Source organism: Balaenoptera acutorostrata, chromosome 1 (assembly GCF_949987535.1).
Source record: "Balaenoptera acutorostrata chromosome 1, mBalAcu1.1, whole genome shotgun sequence".
Classification (NCBI taxonomy): domain Eukaryota; kingdom Metazoa; phylum Chordata; class Mammalia; order Artiodactyla; family Balaenopteridae; genus Balaenoptera; species Balaenoptera acutorostrata.
In genome coordinates this window covers 115,082,855-115,096,734 of record NC_080064.1, presented here as the reverse complement: position 1 = coordinate 115,096,734, position 13,880 = coordinate 115,082,855, and the positions used below count along the sequence as shown (strand labels likewise).

General features: G+C 49.9%; 2 protein-coding genes across 6 annotated transcripts; one reads left to right on the top strand and one right to left on the bottom strand.

The window, feature by feature from the left end:
• Positions 1-236: 236 nt before the first annotated feature.
• Positions 237-7,118, bottom strand: METTL25B (methyltransferase like 25B). 5 transcript variants are annotated; one of them, XM_057551987.1, is made up of 8 exons: positions 7,026-7,118; positions 3,806-3,930; positions 3,461-3,613; positions 2,934-2,996; positions 2,556-2,699; positions 1,605-2,089; positions 1,004-1,188; positions 237-573 (listed from the first exon to the last, which is right to left on the bottom strand). In XM_057551987.1, the coding sequence occupies exons 2-8, from the start codon at positions 3,908-3,910 to the stop codon at positions 452-454; spliced, it is 1,257 nt and encodes a 418-aa protein (XP_057407970.1). In that variant the 5' UTR covers positions 3,911-3,930; positions 7,026-7,118; the 3' UTR covers positions 237-451. The 5 variants fall into 5 exon arrangements, with proteins under 5 accessions (XP_057407970.1, XP_007171904.1, XP_057407967.1 ...); XM_007171842.3 differs by lacking the exon at positions 7,026-7,118 and adding an exon at positions 6,365-6,915 and having other exon boundaries at positions 3,461-3,653; XM_028163879.2 differs by lacking the exon at positions 7,026-7,118 and adding an exon at positions 6,365-6,920 and having other exon boundaries at positions 455-590; positions 3,461-3,653.
• On the top strand, positions 7,063-12,644 carry ISG20L2 (interferon stimulated exonuclease gene 20 like 2). Its single transcript, XM_057551988.1, has 4 exons — positions 7,063-7,195; positions 7,803-8,648; positions 10,766-10,966; positions 11,676-12,644. The coding sequence occupies exons 2-4, from the start codon at positions 7,917-7,919 to the stop codon at positions 11,787-11,789; spliced, it is 1,047 nt and encodes a 348-aa protein (XP_057407971.1). The 5' UTR covers positions 7,063-7,195; positions 7,803-7,916; the 3' UTR covers positions 11,790-12,644.
• The last annotated feature ends 1,236 nt before the right edge of the window (positions 12,645-13,880 follow it).

Genomic DNA, 13,880 nt, shown 5'->3' with positions numbered 1-13,880 from the left:
GAAGTTAGCCAGCCTTAAGGTGGTCCTCCCAAAGGGCAGGGCCTGCAGATTCTGGGATGGAGATCTAAGGGAGAGACAGCTTCCCTCCATGGAGACCTCTGAGTAACAAGGTGCTACCTGTTAGGGAAGACAGTGGGGATTGGGGATGTGAGACCTAATGTAGCACCCCTGCAGGATTCGGTAGGGAGGGTGCATGTCTGTCCTTTTCTATACTTAATAGAAATGATAGAGAAGTAAAGATTTCAATTTTTTAATAAATTAAAAATAAGTTTTTGCATAATATTACATAACACACAGAGGGAGAGAAAGGGTATGAAGCTGAAGGTTTGTAGGGAACCAGGATTCCACGGAGGATGCTGGTTCTCTGGCTGAGGAGGTGAAGACTCCGCCACCCAGTGTGGTACCTGGCAGTTTCAGATGGGGTCGGAGATATGCCCTTCCTCAGGCTGTGTCAGCTGTCTTCAGTCTCCAGAACAGAGAAGGTCTCACCCAGAGGCCTTTTGGTGGCCACCAGAACCAGGTTTCTCGGAGAGAGTTCGGGGCTGAAGATGGGCAGAAGCTCAGCATGGAAGCCTATGAGAAAGGCAGGGCTACTCAGAAGGGGAGAAATGAAACAAACTCTTAGCCACTTCCTGCTTAGCCTGTAGGCATAGCCCCTTTTCCCCATGGGGGAGGCTCGAGGGGGTCTAAGGAGACCCAGCTCTCTCCAGGAACATGAGTGCCCAAGACACTGACTCGGGAGGAGGCAGTCTGCAGCACATCATAGGTTCTCAGTGCCTGGGATGCTGGCTTAAAATGCACCTCAGGGAGGTACCACCACAGGCTGATTCAGTAGGAATTTGCATTAACAAGTTCCCCTCCCCCCATCTGACTCTGAAGCAGCTGGTCTGAGAATCACCACAGCGAGGAACCTAGTCCTGGCAGGTGCAGGGGCCGGGACCTGAAGGAGAGCCCTAGAACTCCAGCCCCTCTGGCCCTGGGTCCCTGCTTTGGCCACCCTCACCCTGCTCCTGAAGGTAGAGCAGCCGGTCCAGTAGAATCAGTGTCTCCACCAGCGGGGCCAGCAGCAGGGCCAGGCTGAAGAAGGCCACCACACGGTTCTCCTGGGCCTGGTGGGCCCGAAGGGCAGCCAGATTCAGCGGCAGGTGGGGGTCAAGCCCCACCCGCTGTAGCCCCCGCTGCACGTATCTGTGGGGTCAGCCACAGACAGCACTCAGTTTGGTTTTAGAACCCTCCTCCCCCATTCAAACTGTCCATTCCTAATTCAATTCCAGCTGTAACAGATTTGCCACCCTAAGGTGCATTTTTAAATGTTTTTCTGGCTGTGAGCTGTCTGTCCAATAGCAAATCAATCCAAAAATTTGTTTTCAGCCAAATCTGTCCAATTATTTAGCCATATTTTTAGCATTTCAAAAACTTGACAAAAGAGTGACAACTGCTTTTTAAGGAAAGTTTGAAGCTGCCTCAGAACTCAAAATCACTCCCCTCCTCCCAGCACATTTAGATTTTCTTCAGGACATGCTAACAGTTGAGGGTGGGAGGGGAATCATACCTCCAGTAGGTGATGCCCCCCTCCTCACGCCCCCCCAACTCCCCAGCCTCACTCTTCAATCTTGAGCTCGTGGACCCTGGGGATCCCCTGCACGCCTGGCCGACGGAGCTCGGGCCGGGCACGCCGGATGACCGTCTCCAGTGCTGCCCGGTAGCAGTGGGTTCGGAGGCCAGGGCCTGCTTTCTGCAGCCGCTCAGCGTATTCCTCCAGGGCGTGGCAGGCCCCCTCCCGTAGCCTGTAGGGCAGTTCACGGCCGGGCAGCCCAGCCACCCACTGACTCAGAGGGTAGCCACCGGGGTCACTCAGCTTCATGTAACAGCAGCCCACTGAGGCCAGGGCCGCCACCTCGGGGCAGCAGGAGAAGTGCCTCAGCAAGGCAACACTCAGATCCCCACAGGCATGGAGGCCTGTCAGCAGCAAGCGGGCCTCACTCTGAGGTGAGTTTTCCAGTGGAAGCAGAAGCTCCTCACACAGGGCCGTGGGGTCTACCCACCTAACCACATGGTGGGGGCGGTGGCGAGGGCCAGTGTGGACCACCTGTGGAGGCAGGACAGAATGGAGGCAGATGGGAAGCCGGTTTCCCGTCCCCGTGCCACCTCAAGCCACGGGAACAGATCTGTCCTCTTGAGTTCCTTCCCAAGGAGGAAGGTGGGAGAGAAACGGGCAGAGGAGAAAGTGGGACTTTAAATCAGGAGATGGGATAGATTCTGGGTCTGTCATTAGTAACTGCAGGTCTTTTCGTCTCTGAGCTTCCTCATTTGGCCACTTTTTACAGGTGGCTGTGAGAAGAACGTATCGGTGTGGAAAGCACTTTTTAACTAGAAGGTGCCTTTAAGATATGAGGAGGCTTCGGTGAAGGAGGGACCTTGGGAAAGGGGTAGCAGAAATAGGGACACGCCATCTCAAGCTGAGAAACTTAAAAGAGGGAATTCAGCCTTGGTGCCCAATTCCAGCCAAGCAGACCCTGCTCTCACGGTCCTGGCTGCAGGAAGGGCTGGTCTACCTGTGGGTTCCGCTTCTCCTCTTTCTGCAGAGCCTGCAGGAGCTCCTGGTCTAGGCGCTGGGCTCTCTCCACCAGTCTCTGATCCCCTTCAATGCTCTTCACCATCAGCCCCAGCCCCAGGGACATGAAGCGGGAGAGATGGCCCTGGAGTCCCAAGAGGGAGGGTGGAGACAGCCCCGTTCAGTGTCCTCTCCACTGTCCCCCTCCCTATCTGTGGTTTGGACACCTGGGTCCTAGGCCCCCAGAAGGCTTAAATTCTGCCCAGCTTACTTCTACCACTCCTTAGCACCTGCCTCCCTGGGCCTGTGGCCTGATAACCTGTCTTCCAGCTGTTCTATCCCCATGACAGAAAACCAGAACATTAGGGGTCTGGCTCACCTGGCCTGAGCCTACATCCACAACTTGGGTGCAGCCTGTGAGGTCACTCAGCTTCTTCACCAACTGAAAGAGGAGGGAACAAAGGTCTCCTGGCCATTGGTGTTGGCTCCCAGGGCAAACACCCATAATGAGGGTGGAGGAGCTGAAGATGGCAGAGGAAGATGGGTAGAGGGAAGAGACAAGAGACATGGAAACCACAATGGGGTGTGCTGACCCCAGGCTCAGGCTACTGTCTTTGCTCCTCTCAGGCTAGTGATTCAGTCTCCTCCACAGAACAAGAGCCCTGCTGTGAAGCCATGAGCAGATTGTGAAGGTTATCAGAACAAGACTAAGCCAGTGATTCAAATATAGCCACCAAACAACCCGGCAAAAGGATGAAGATATGATTATAGTGTATCTGCCAAGGAAGGGACCTTCTAGGGCCTCTGGTCCTGCAGGTGGTATAAGGTGCCCACACCTTTGTAACCCATAGGCTTAAGGAGTCCCCAGGCTCCCAGATACCACCTATACCCCAGCCATCTCCTCACCTCTCCCAGCCTCCGAATCTCATGCTGCTTCTTGGGCCTGACATGTTTCCGGAATGGAGCTGTCAGTCGGGAACTCTGGCTGGGGTTCTCCAGGAACTCTGAGGGGGTCTGAAACCCAGGCGTCCGGGTAAAAGCCAGGGCATAGGCTGTGGACTTCAGGGCCAGCAGGGTGAGTGGCCACACCGACCTGTACCTGAGATAGCCCACCCAGGCCCCCAGTGAATAGTCCCATTGCATCCTGAGCGTGCCAGTTTACAACCCAGGAAGCCCTTGTGAGACTCTGAGCAATGGCTCCCTGCAGGGCTCAGCACCAAGTCCCCCAACACAGGTCCCTCTTGCCCATACCTGGCCACTTCCCCTTCCCCAGGCATCCCCAGCAGCAGTGTGGCCAGCTGTGGCGGGTTCAGTCCATCCAGGGCTTCCTGCCATGAGCAAGGGAGTGTGCCCCATAGGTTGTCTGTGAAAAATTCCTGTAGGGGAAAGGGAGAAGCAATCAACAGGCTACTACTCTTCCCATTCTTCCCTGCCCCACTCAACACATGGCCACTGGCTGCAACTAGCAGGTGCCTCTACCCATTGGCTGTCATCTCTTCTCTGAAACCTGCTCTAGCCTCCCCCTCCTTCCTCTGAGCCCAAATTGCATTCTGGACACACCTCTCCTTTTAGCAGTGTCCCCACTTATTTATGTGTCTGTTTCCTCCACTCAACTAAAGGGCAGGGATGGTGGCTTCACATCTGCATCCTCAACACCACAGTGACTTGACACCCAGTATTTGTGTTGCCATCTAGTAACCTACCATTAGATGTACCAGGCATTATATATGTCAGAATGTTGGGGTTGTGTTTTTTTTTTTTTGGCCGAGCTGTGTGGTTTGTGGGATCTTAGTTCCCCGACCAGGGATTGAACCCAGGCCCTTGGCAGTGAAAGTGCCGAGTCCTAACCACTGGACCACCAGGGAATTCCCTGCCAGAATATATTTTTATTCATTCATTTATTCAACACAAATTCTGGAGCTTTGGTTAGGCACCAAGTTCTATCCTAGGCTCAGGGGATACAAACAATGAAGCCGACAGACAAGATCCTTGCTCTTACAGAGCTTACATTTTAAAAAATTATTTCAGATAACATCAAATGCCACATAGACAATAAAACACTAATAGAACAGTAACAATGGAGAGTTTGAGTACTATTTTAGATAGAGTGATGAGGGAAGACTTGTCTGAGAAGGTGACACTTGAGCTGAGACTTGAATGATGAACAGGAAACAGCACATGTAAAAAAAATTCAGACAGTGGTTGCCAGAGGCAGGGGGTGGGGGTGGGTAAAATGGGTGAGGAGGGTCAAAAGGTACAAACCTCCAGTTACAAAATAAATGTCATGGAGATGTAATGTACACCATAGTGACTATAGTAAATAATACTGTATTGTATACTTGCAAGTATTGTATACTTGAAAGTTGCTGAGAGTAGATCTTAAAAGTTCCCATCACAAGAAAAAAATGTAGCTATGTACGGTGATGGATATTAACTAGACTTACTGTAATCATTTCACAATATATACAAATACGAATCACTATATTATACACCTGCAACTAAAATGTCAATTCTATCTCAATTTTTTAAAATTCAGGTAATAGCAAACACTTACAGAATACTATAATATGCCAGGCACTGTCTGAAACATTTTACGTATATCAATGCATTTAATCCTCACAATTACCCTATGAGATAGTACTATTTTTATCCCCCATTTTACAGATAAGGAAACCAAAGTACAGCAATTAAGTATTCTAAGTCAAAAAGCTAGTAAGTGGCACAGCTGGGATTTGAAACCAATTTGACTCGAGTTCTTGCTCTTAACCACCCTACTCAATTGCCTTTCTGTGGAGGAAAAACATTCCAGGCAGATCAGTAAGTGCAAAGACCCAGTGTAGTACAGTGAATGTGGGAGAGAATGAAATGTGATGGGGTTTAAAAGGGAGCAGGGGACAGATCATGTAGGGTTTTATAGGTAATGGTAAAGAATTACAATTTCATCAAAGAACCTAAGAAGCAAGGAAGTGTCCTGGTGAGATTTACATTTTTAAAAGATTAATCTGGCTGTGTTGTGAAGAACTGGGTATGGAGGAGAGGAAGCAAACACAGATATCAGTTAGGAAGTAGTCCAGGAGAGAGATGATGTTGGCTTGTCCTAGGGTGGTTAGCAATGGCAATGGAGACAAATGGGTGAATTTGGTATCTATTCTGGAAGTTGAACCAATAGGACTTGTTGAAGGGCTGGATCGTAGATCAATGAAGAAAAGAGCTGAATCGAGGATGGCTTCTGGGTTTGGGAGCTGAACAATTCAGTGGATGCTGGTGCCATTTATACATCATCTCATTTATTCTTCACAATGATCCTTCAAAAAGAGATCCATTTTACGACTCAGGAACTGGGGCTAGGAGGAATGTTTTTTTTAATGCCTAAGGTTAACACAGTAGGGGAGGCAGGATTCTAGTCCAAGTCTGTCAACTCCAAAGTTGTAATTGTCCATTACACTGCAAAGCCAGGAATTTATTCAAAGCTTGAATGAATGAACATGTGTGTTCTCGAAACACCTCACATGTTCCTGGGAGAGTTCAACGTAGCTGCAGCAGCATGGCTCAAATGTCCATGCGTTTTATTACTTTGGACTTGAGAAGGTTAGAAAAACAACCTAGATGCTAAAACTATTAATATTTAGGTCATCTGAAAGAAAAAGGAGGTGGGGGGGCTGCCCCAGCTTTAACCCTTTCTTGTACAAAAGACTGAAGAAACATATTAGAAAAGAGATCAGAAGCTAACTCTCTACATTCTTCCCCTGTCGTGGCTAGGGAGCCACCCACATAACCAGGAGCACCCCACCCACAACCCTGTGGCCTCACGATGATGTAGGCGTCCAGAATGGAACGGTAGAGCGTCACGACCCGGGTGAGGTTCACAGCTAGCTGCCTCCTCGCTTCGTGAGAGAGGCCACGGGCGGAGACCCCCGGCATTCCGGGGCCCAGCCGGTGGCGCGGGGAGGGAGAATGCAGTGAGGAGGGAACCTGGGTCAGGACCACGCGGGTCCGGTACCCGGGCTGGGCTCAGCTCTGCAGGACCGGAAGAAAGCGCTCAGAATCCGGTCCCAGACGCTGCCTTTCCGGGATTCGAGGTTGGGGTTGAAGACTTGAGACGCCCTCCTGACGTCACAGGCCGCGACGTCCCACAGCCCGAAGCTGTCAGCATTGGATGCAAACCGGGAGGCGGTGCCAGCGCAGTGACGCCACAGAGGCGTGCCGCGGCGACCACCTCACGGAGTGGGGCGGGCCAAGTTCCAGGTCCCGCCTCCAGATCCCGCCCCTTCCCGTACACCTCCCTCTTCTACCGGAAGTGAGGCCCAGGGCCTCCGGCGTGCTGCAGTGCCAGTTTGTAGCGGCCTCCGAACACCTTCGAATTGTACCTCCACTGGGCTAGAGGGGCCGGGGAGCGCATCCCGCCCCCGCCCCCGCCCCCACCCACGCCGCCCCCTCCGTCGCAGCCGCCGCTGCCGCTGCCGCTTCTCACACACTAGGAATCCCTGGCCTCGCTCCCGGAGGCAGGGGCGCTGCGGGTACGCGGGCCCGGGCTCCGGCGCGTTCCAATCCGCGAGCCTGCCGGCTCGGGCCTCGCCGACGCGCGCCAATTTCCGCATCCGGCTCCTGGCGCTTCCGGTCTTAGCGGGGCCCATCTGGGAGGTAGGTGTGTGAGCGTGGGAAGCTGGCTCCGTGGCGTGGACGGCCAGAGTGTGCTGTCCGCAGCCTCGGTTTTCCCCTCCGCTAATGTGTTGTCAAAGGTCCTTTCTTGGGAGAAGGACTTGAGTGAGATGCATGTGGAGATTTCCCCCACGTGGAGACGAGGGAAATGGGTGCCTGAATTTGTATCTCTGTCCTTGGGTCCCGCGCTGGGTAATTCAGAGGTCAACTATGCCAAATCTGTGACTGCCTTCGAGCATACTTAGACGTTTCTTCCCTGGGCAAATGATAGAGCTCACCTATTCTGGCGTTCCAGATCACAAGAGTTTCAGCTGGTTGGCCCTGCAACCCCCTCAGTTTACAAATGAGACTGAGATCTAGAGAGGGGAAATGGCCTTCCTAATACCATACTGCTGGAGAATTGTGGGGCTTCCCTGGAACCCAGGCTTCCTGGTTCAGAAGGAAGTCCTCCCTCCATCATTTCACATTTCACATTATCTGAGAGGTTACTCTGATGTCTTTCCTCTCTTTTAAGTCCTACGGAGATGGGTCTTACCTTACTGGTTCCCAAGCCTATGGACTCCGTTATCAGGATCACTTTCTTCCCCAGGGTATACTACAAACCTCCAGATGTTGGCCTATGGGATTCAGCAGAGGATGAGTTGTCCATCCTCTCATTGGTAAGCTGTTTTTCCCAACTGTTCTCACACCATCCACCGTCATCATGTCTACCTTACTCCTCAATCTGGATTTTGGCGAACCTCCCCCCAGAAAGGCATTAGAAGGGAATGCCAAGCACCAAAAATTTGTCAAGAAGCGGCGGCTCTTGGAACGGAAAGGCTTTCTGAATAAGAAGCAGCAGCCCCCTAACAAGGTCCCTAAGTTGCACTCAGAACCTTCAAAGAAAGGGGACACTCGCAAGGTGGATGGCACTTGGAAGGCCCCTCCCCTTCCAAAAAAGAAAACTGCTGCTTCCAGCAGTGGGTCAGAGCAGTCCCTGGACAAGAAAGCTGCAGTGCCTTGGCTGACCCCTGCTCCTTCACAGAAAGCTGGTTCTGTTGTGGCTAAAGTAGATTTGCTGGGGGAGTTCCAGAGTGCCCTACCAAAGATTAAGAGCCTCCCAATTCGCCCCCAGAAGAAGGGCTCCCAGAAGAACCCTCCTCAGAAGACTGCCCCACAGATCTCCATCCAAGCTCATTCAGAGAATAAATACCCTGGAGCATCCCAGAAGATGCCAACGAAGATGGTGGCAATTGACTGTGAGATGGTGGGCACAGGACCCAAGGGGCATGTCAGTTCCTTGGCTCGATGCAGCATTGTCAGCTATAGCGGAGATGTGCTTTATGATGAGTATATCCTTCCCCCCTGCCACATTGTGGACTACCGGACCAGATGGAGCGGTATCCGGAAGCAGCACATGGTGAATGCTACTCCCTTCAAGATTGCTCGGAGCCAGGTGAGAGGCATGGGAGACGGTGGTAGCAGCGGGGTGGGTGGGGAGAGGTCCAAATCATTTTTCTGCAAAGAATATCACCCCGGGAAGGCGCCAAAGGATTGCGGAGGGAGGGATGGAGTGGGTGGAGGAGCAGATGAAGAAGGCTTTCTGCTGGGATAAGGAGTGGTGAGAGTCTGGAAAGTCACAATTAGCTGGTGTAACGAACTTTATTAGTTAAGATCTTTTAGGTCCCAAGTGGAATCCTCATCTGGAGAACCGGGAATCTGCTAGAGAAATAACAGCCAGTGATGGACAGAGCAACAGGCATGAGTGCCAGGGGGAAAGGGCTCAATTTGAGAATGCCTTGTAGAGGTGGGGTCTAGGGTTGAGAATAGAGAGGTGGAGAGGGCTTCCCAAGCAAGAAGTAGCCTGTGGCAATGTGGAAAGTTGGTGGTAGGGGAAGGCAGAATATTGACAGAAGGAGCTGGGGCATATTTGTATAACTGGAACAGGTAGCCTGCAGTGGAGGGGATAAAAGACACAGGGCTGATATGTTGGGGTTCTCATCTCACTCACTGAGCAAACCTAGCCACTGTAAGTCCTATGCTGAATACTGGAGGCACAACAAATGAACAGGAAAGGAGGGTGAGCTGGCAAATGTGAAGGGGAAGGGAGCCTGCTGGTCTTGGAAGGCCTCCAGAGGGCGCCTTTGGTCCACTTTGTAATTTCAGCTCCACATTCTTTGCCTTCTCTAGACACACACTGTTCCAATAATTCCTCATATGCCAGAGCAGTCAGTTGGAGGAATTTCATCAGAGGTGGAACAGCTGGATTTTAGAAAGAACTTGAAGAGTTGAAGAACATCCTGTGCACCAGGGGCATAGCTGAGCAAAGGCTTGGGAGAGGCAGAAGATGGGGTGGGTCTGAAACAGCAAATCCACTCAGCTTTAAGGAAGGCTATATGTTGAAATTAATGCAAAGTAAAGGTGTTAGTGGTCAGTAAACTGCAGGTGAAGTTAGGAGCAACTAAATACCAAGTTGATTGGACTATATCTGGCTTTCATCATAAAAACCAGTGCCCAAGCTGGGGTGTGAGACTAAGGTACATTCAAATGAGTCTGTTCCCTTCCAAGGGGTCCCATTGGGAGGCCAGGCATTGATTCCAGGCCTGTTGCTCTTGTTCACAGTCTGTTTGGAACCCCATTTTGGTAATGGCCTTCAGAGCCCATGACATATTCTGTAGTTATCCTCATTGGCAGTATGTCCTTATGGTTTAAGATTCTGAAATGGTGAGAAATTATTTGTTTCCAAGAATAGTGTGAATAAGGTTCCTGACCAGCTGGTAAATACCCTCTGGTTATGAGCAGGAGGAGCTATAAAGCGGTGGGACTGATTTTTTGTTAAAGCAGCATAAGCATGGTCACTTGATCACTTACCTCTGCAGCCTTAGTCTATAAATGATTCTTAATGTTTTTCTTTTTTGAGGTGGGGGGCTGTGCCTCACAGCTTGCAGGACCTTAGTTCCCTAACCAGGGATTGAACCCCGGCCCCAGGCAGTGAGAGTGCCGAGTCCTAACCACTAGACTGCCAAGGAACTCCCATTTCTTAATCTTTTATGGCTTGTAGGCTCTTTGAGAATCTGATGAAAGCCATGGATTCCCCCCCCCCAAAAAAAACAAAAAACAAAAAACCGACAAACATATGCATATCTATTTGCACATAATTTGGGGCTTCCATTACCTTCCTGGAGCCCATCTTTAACAACATTTGTCCCAGCCTGTGTCTAAGGCCAACATAATGATCATAGTTAAAGAACTTCAAGTATCAAGCCAGGACTGAACTAGGTAGTTACATGAACATCACATTGGGATAGAAATTAATGTGAAGATAAGGAGCCACTGCTGATGTAAATCCAAACAGGGTTACACCATAGAAAATACCTACTTTTATCTTGGGGAGAGGAGGTAGATTTCAGGTGAAAGAAAACTTGTGGAAGAGGGCATTTCAAGGATGAGGCAGGTGGGCAATTGGTGGAAAGAACCTAGAAGGACTTAGACAGCCATGTTGGGCTTTTAAGATGCAGGGGCTACATCTTTGAATCCTGTTCCTCACCACCTCTTCTTCCATGCCTGTTTCAGATCTTGAAGATTATCACAGGGAAGATAGTGGTGGGGCATGCCATCCACAACGACTTCAAAGCCCTTCAGTATTTTCACCCTAAGTCCCTCACCCGAGACACCTCCCATATCCCCCTCCTCAACCGTAAGGCCGACTGCCCAGAGAATGCAACCATGTCTCTGAAGCATCTCACCAAGAAGCTGCTGAGCCGGGACATCCAGGTAGCGTCTTCCCAAATGCTGCCAGACCTGTAGCTTGGACACTGAAGGCTCTCCTGCTGCCTCTCCAGGCTCTGACCCTCACATTCCTCTGGTTGTAGAGAGATCTGGGCGGGGTGCTCTGATGGGAAGAGCTTTGGGCAAAGGGGTCCATCTCTACATAGGGATAACTATTCCTGTTCTCTACCTCACGGAGTGTTCCAAAGGATACTTGGAAAAGGAAAAAAGCCTGAAAGTGGGGATAAAACCCTAACTAAGAAAAGTAGAAAGCAGGTAGTTGTGGTGGTCTAAAAGACCATGTAGTGGATGCAAGAGGCTCTTATGTATTTCATATGCTTGGCAGTCAAAGAGGGGATGGCCTGCCTGGCATGAGGCTGTAGACACATGTCATATACAGATCAGTTAAGGAACTGGGGAAGATGGAAGACTCAGAAGGCCTGTCTGTGATCTGGTTTGTTCTGCCTCTACAGAAGAATGTAGAACAATATGGTATGTACATGTTGCTACAGAAGGGATTGAGGCAGACAGTAGCATAGGAGTTGAACCCCTGAAATTAGATAAGGAGTAGGGCCTCAGCAGAGGTCTACCTTTGTAGCCCGCTAACTGCAGAAGCAGCAGCATCAGTGGGTTGGAGGGAGCCAGTTGGGAAGGGAAGAAACAGTCTCTTGTAGCTTCATGCTCTTTTCTTCCTCCTTGTTCTTCCTTCCCTCAGGTTGGGAAAAGCGGACATTCCTCTGTGGAAGATGCTCAGGCCACCATGGAGCTGTACAAGTTGGTTGAAGTTGAGTGGGAACAGCACCTGGCCAAGAATCCCCCAAAAGACTAGTGCCAGTGGGGACACTGGTGATGTGGGGAGGCAGAGGCAGCACCACACCCGGGAGAACAGGGCAGTGGACCAGTGCACAGCTCTACCAGCTCTACACCTTTGGAAACTAGAGTTGTTGGGGAGAGTGAGGCTCCACCCCAGACTTAATAGCCATTAAAATTCCACCTCAGGTGTTGTTAAGTGTTCCATGGAAGGAGGAAGGCTCCATGTCAGAACCCAGCCCTATAGGCTGTTTACCTCTTAAATGGTGCTAACCATGGGTCCCAGGGTGCTTTGCTCCTGGGAAAAAGCCTTTTGACTTTCAAGGGGCAGGGCATACTGGGAAGTGTAGTTTCCCAAACTGCCTTATCACTAGGGTGACCATGTGTCTCATTTTATGCCTTTTGTTCTCAAGTAATTAGCAGCACCGTGTTGAACTTCCCAAAAGTATCCTGTTGGATGATAACTTGTATGATCACAGTTCATCTCTCAGACTTCTTTTGGCTCAGAGTCTACATCCAGTCTGTGTCGGGATATCACCTGTTCTTTCCACCTTGACTTCCAGAGGAGCCATCCCTGGTGAGGTTTAGTTCTTAGGGTTACAGGGCAGTAGAGGTAAGAGAGTGTGACTTGGAAATCAATTTTTCTGATTTAGGAAAGCAGCCTCTTTCCTAAAGTGATAGAGGATTTATTTAATTTAGACCCCACTTGGTAGGTTAAAGAAGAATTTAAAGTGTTTTAATGGTTTTTAGTCTTTTACTTTGCTAAACCAAGCCTCTTAAAACTCAAATTATTCCCTTGATAAATTTTTATAAAGGAAAAACAATTGTGTGATGTTTTCTTTATAACTTCACATTAAATAGCTTTGTCACAGGATCCTGTAGAGCTGTAATTCTGATAGGGGGTCCAGGGTCTGTGTGAATGACGCTTACTGGGCCCTGGTTTGCTGGAAGTCATCAAGAAGCGCTGACCAAGCCTTTGTGTGTAGCCCATGTGCTCTGCTGCCTTGTCCTCGTCCCTACCACAAATCAACGAGCACACCTAAAGTGATACCCCAAGCCATGCAAACACCTTCACACAGAGGGTATGTGACCAGGAGAGTGACTCAGAGAGTGGGCATGCGGGAGGGATGGAGCCGGGGAGGAAGGGTGCTTGATGACGCCAGCCTGGTCGCTCCTGCCAGCCCTTCCTCCTGCCAGCCCTTCCTCGGTGGTATACACCCTCATGTTGGGAAGGTGAATCACAGGTCTGACCTTGTGTCTGGGATCACTGCACTCTGTCTTGAGAGAACGCAGACTCCACGTATACACCAAGGCTTGTGCCCTCTTGAGTGGCTAGTTTGGCTCCAGGGGCCAGAGTCACAGTCATGGCTGCCTATAGAAGGGAATTTCCTGCAGCCAAACCGGACCCCAGACATGGTCTTGCTGTTGTGTCCTGCGCTACAGGATCTGCTTGCACAGGCAGCTGTTGAGCTCTGAGCAAGTTGGTTCCTGTTGAACCCAACATATGTGGTGTCCATGACACTTCACAAAGAGGTGCTAGGCATCCTTACACACCTCTAAGTGGGAGTAATCTAGGAAGGCTACACCAAAAACGGGGGATACAAGTCTTAATTGAAATGAAGGCGAGTCTTAATTACATTGTGATCAGTAAACTAGAAGATACGTGGAAAATTCTCATTTGAGTTCAAGTTTTAGGGTACCTGGCTTCGTAATTTATTGAAGTATAGTTGATTTACAATATTGTGTTAATTTCTGATGTACAGCAAAGTGATTCAGTTATACATGTATATATACATTCTTTTTCATATTCTTTTCCATTGTGATTTATTGCAGGATATTGAATATAGTTCCCTGTGCTATACAGTAGGACCTTGTTGTTTATCCATACTATATATAACAGTTTGCATCTGCTAATCCAAACTCCCAATCCATCCCTTCCCCACCCCGCTTCCCCTTGGCAACCACACGTCTGTTCTCTATTCTGAGTCTGTTTCTGTTTCATAGATAAGTTCATTTGTGTCATAGTTTAGATTCCACATGTAAGTGATAGCATATGGTATTCGTCTTTCCCTTTCTGGCTTACTTCACTTAGTGTGATAATCTCTAGGTC